This window comes from Arachis ipaensis, chromosome B05, assembly GCF_000816755.2.
Source record: "Arachis ipaensis cultivar K30076 chromosome B05, Araip1.1, whole genome shotgun sequence".
Lineage (NCBI taxonomy): Eukaryota > Viridiplantae > Streptophyta > Magnoliopsida > Fabales > Fabaceae > Arachis > Arachis ipaensis.
In genome coordinates, this window is record NC_029789.2 from 132,603,179 (window position 1) to 132,604,351 (window position 1,173).

At 31.7% G+C, this 1,173-nt stretch overlaps 1 protein-coding gene across 1 annotated transcript in view; it reads right to left on the reverse strand.

Moving 5' to 3' along the window:
- LOC107644230 (probable glutathione S-transferase) overlaps window positions 1-1,089 on the reverse strand; it is a 3,903-nt gene extending 2,814 nt beyond the window's left edge. Inside the window, exon 1 of the mRNA XM_016348040.2 lies at window positions 698-1,089. Coding sequence (XP_016203526.1) covers window positions 698-1,015 — 318 coding nt within the window. The 5' untranslated portion in view covers window positions 1,016-1,089. The remainder of the gene's footprint in view (window positions 1-697) is intronic.

A 1,173-nucleotide genomic window follows, 5' to 3' on the forward strand; every position in this document is an offset into this window, starting at 1 on the left:
CAAGATCGGGTAGAATAAAAACCCGCCCCTACCCGCCCCATTGCCACCCCTATCCATATATATTGTAATATCAAAATTTGACATTAAATTATTTGGTTTGCCATTATATACAGAAGGGGAAAGAAAATGACTAGTTATTGATTTCTTCAGAGCTTATGTTTTGGAGGACGTCTCTGGTTTGCTCTAAATGAAAAACTGGAAATAAAACATTATAAACATCTACTGATTTATGATTTAATTACTTTAATAGTATATAATTAATTAAGGATAAAGTATATTTTTTGTTTATGAAGTTTGGCAAAAATTTTAAAAATATCCCTAAGTTTTATTTTGTTTCAATTTTATCCCAAAAGTTTTTTATTTGCATCAAATAGATCCTCAACGACTAAATTTTCAAAAAATTTAAGATCAATCTAACAATAATGCATAAAAAGCATGCTTGATTTGCTTGTGTTGAGGAATTATTCTTATGAAATTGTTGTTGAATCGGTCTTAAATTTTTTGAAAAATTAGCCGTCAAGAGTATATTTGATGCAAATAAAAAACTTTTGAAATAAAATAAAACTTAGAGGTATTTTTAAAACTTTTGTCAAATTTCAGGGGCAAAAGGTATACTATTTAACGACAAATTTAGTAATTAATTAATTTTGAGTGACACAATAGCTAGTTAACAATTGATTTGTGTGTGAGAGATTACCTTCTCATCAATAAAGCGAGCCCAGAAGCGTGCGAGTGCTCTCTCATAAGGGTCCTGTGGTAGCAAACAGTGGCCGTTGTTGTCCTTCCATGTTTCATCTATGTACTCAAGAATCACAAGTGATTCAGCAATTGGCTTTCCCCTGTGAATAAGAACAGGGACTTTCTTGTGAACAGGATTTGACTGAATAAGCAAATCACTCTTATTAGACAGATCCTCTTTTAAGTACTCATATTCTACGCCCTTTATCTTCAGACCCCATTCTATTCTTGCACATGGGAAGCTTTGGTGTGTGCCAATCAGCTTCACTTCTCCCATTATTGTGTTTCAGATACATGTACCTTTGTCATTCACTTCTCCGTTGACTTTTTATAGGGATTATTTCTCTTGGGGATTAGTTATTCATTGAGAAGCAGTCAAAGATGGTAAGATTAGAATCATTTTTTTATTATAAATATATAATTATTTTGTTAGCA